The sequence below is a fragment of the Arachis ipaensis genome, chromosome B08, assembly GCF_000816755.2.
Source record: "Arachis ipaensis cultivar K30076 chromosome B08, Araip1.1, whole genome shotgun sequence".
NCBI classification, from domain to species: Eukaryota; Viridiplantae; Streptophyta; class Magnoliopsida; order Fabales; family Fabaceae; genus Arachis; species Arachis ipaensis.
In genome coordinates, this window is record NC_029792.2 from 115,921,616 (window position 1) to 115,922,583 (window position 968).

At 31.4% G+C, this 968-nt stretch overlaps 1 protein-coding gene across 1 annotated transcript in view; it reads right to left on the reverse strand.

Annotated features, from left to right (window-relative positions):
• LOC107611465 (CO(2)-response secreted protease-like) overlaps positions 1-968 on the reverse strand; it is a 17,281-nt gene that overhangs the window by 14,071 nt on the left and 2,242 nt on the right. The window contains exon 3 of the mRNA XM_016313385.2: positions 759-929. Coding sequence (XP_016168871.2) covers positions 759-929 — 171 coding nt within the window. The remainder of the gene's footprint in view (positions 1-758; positions 930-968) is intronic.

A 968-nucleotide genomic window follows, 5' to 3' on the forward strand; every position in this document is an offset into this window, starting at 1 on the left:
GTAAATTTTAATTTATATTATCATATATTTATATTTTTGTATTTATATATAATTTTATATATTAATTTATTATCATTTGATTATTTTAGTTGAAATATAATTAAATAGGTTGATTTTTTAAATTGGCGAACCGATAACTAGAGTTTTCCTTCTTTTTTTTTAGATTGCGACAATTTTAAAGCCCCACTAAACATTTTTATAATTGACAATTTTTGAAACATTTTTTGTTTATGTGTTGTTTTTGTTGGTTCAAATAAAATCTCCACAAAGTCACAAAGCGGTGAAAATTGTAACGGCCCAGACCACCCACTAGCACGATATTATCCGCTTTGGCACACAAGGCCTCACGGTTTTGCCTTTGACGATAGGGATGATAGCCTAAACCCCCCACACTCACTCGTCAAAACGCGTCATGCTAGGGAGAGGTATCCACACCCTTATAAGGCATGCTTCGTTCCCCTCTCCAACCGATGTGGGCCTTACAAAAATAACAGAGTTTGGAAGAAGAATTAAATTAAATTCATATTAAAATTTTGAAGAATTAATTTAATTGAATAAAAATTAAAAATGTGGAGAATCAATTTGACTAAGAAATAAAATTTAAAGGAAAAAATGTTAAGTAGCACTATTCACAATAAACAAGAACACAATAAAAACAAAGACAATTAGGAGTTAAAAAGCAGTAGGTGTCAATTCATAATTATTGGTTAATGCCAAAACCAAATTAAAAAAAGATTTTTGTAATTGTTGTGACTAACCAGTGTCTATGATCCCAATAATGATATCAGTCTTAGTTGAGAAATGTTGATGTTGATATGCAGCACTAGTGTTGTTCTTCATCCCCAAATCTGATTCCAAGAAATCCCAAGATCGGGTCGTATGCAATTCCAAAATTGGATCTGGGAACACCGACACTACTCCATCATGCCCTGTATGCATTTCAAAAGGAACATTAATAATAATTATGC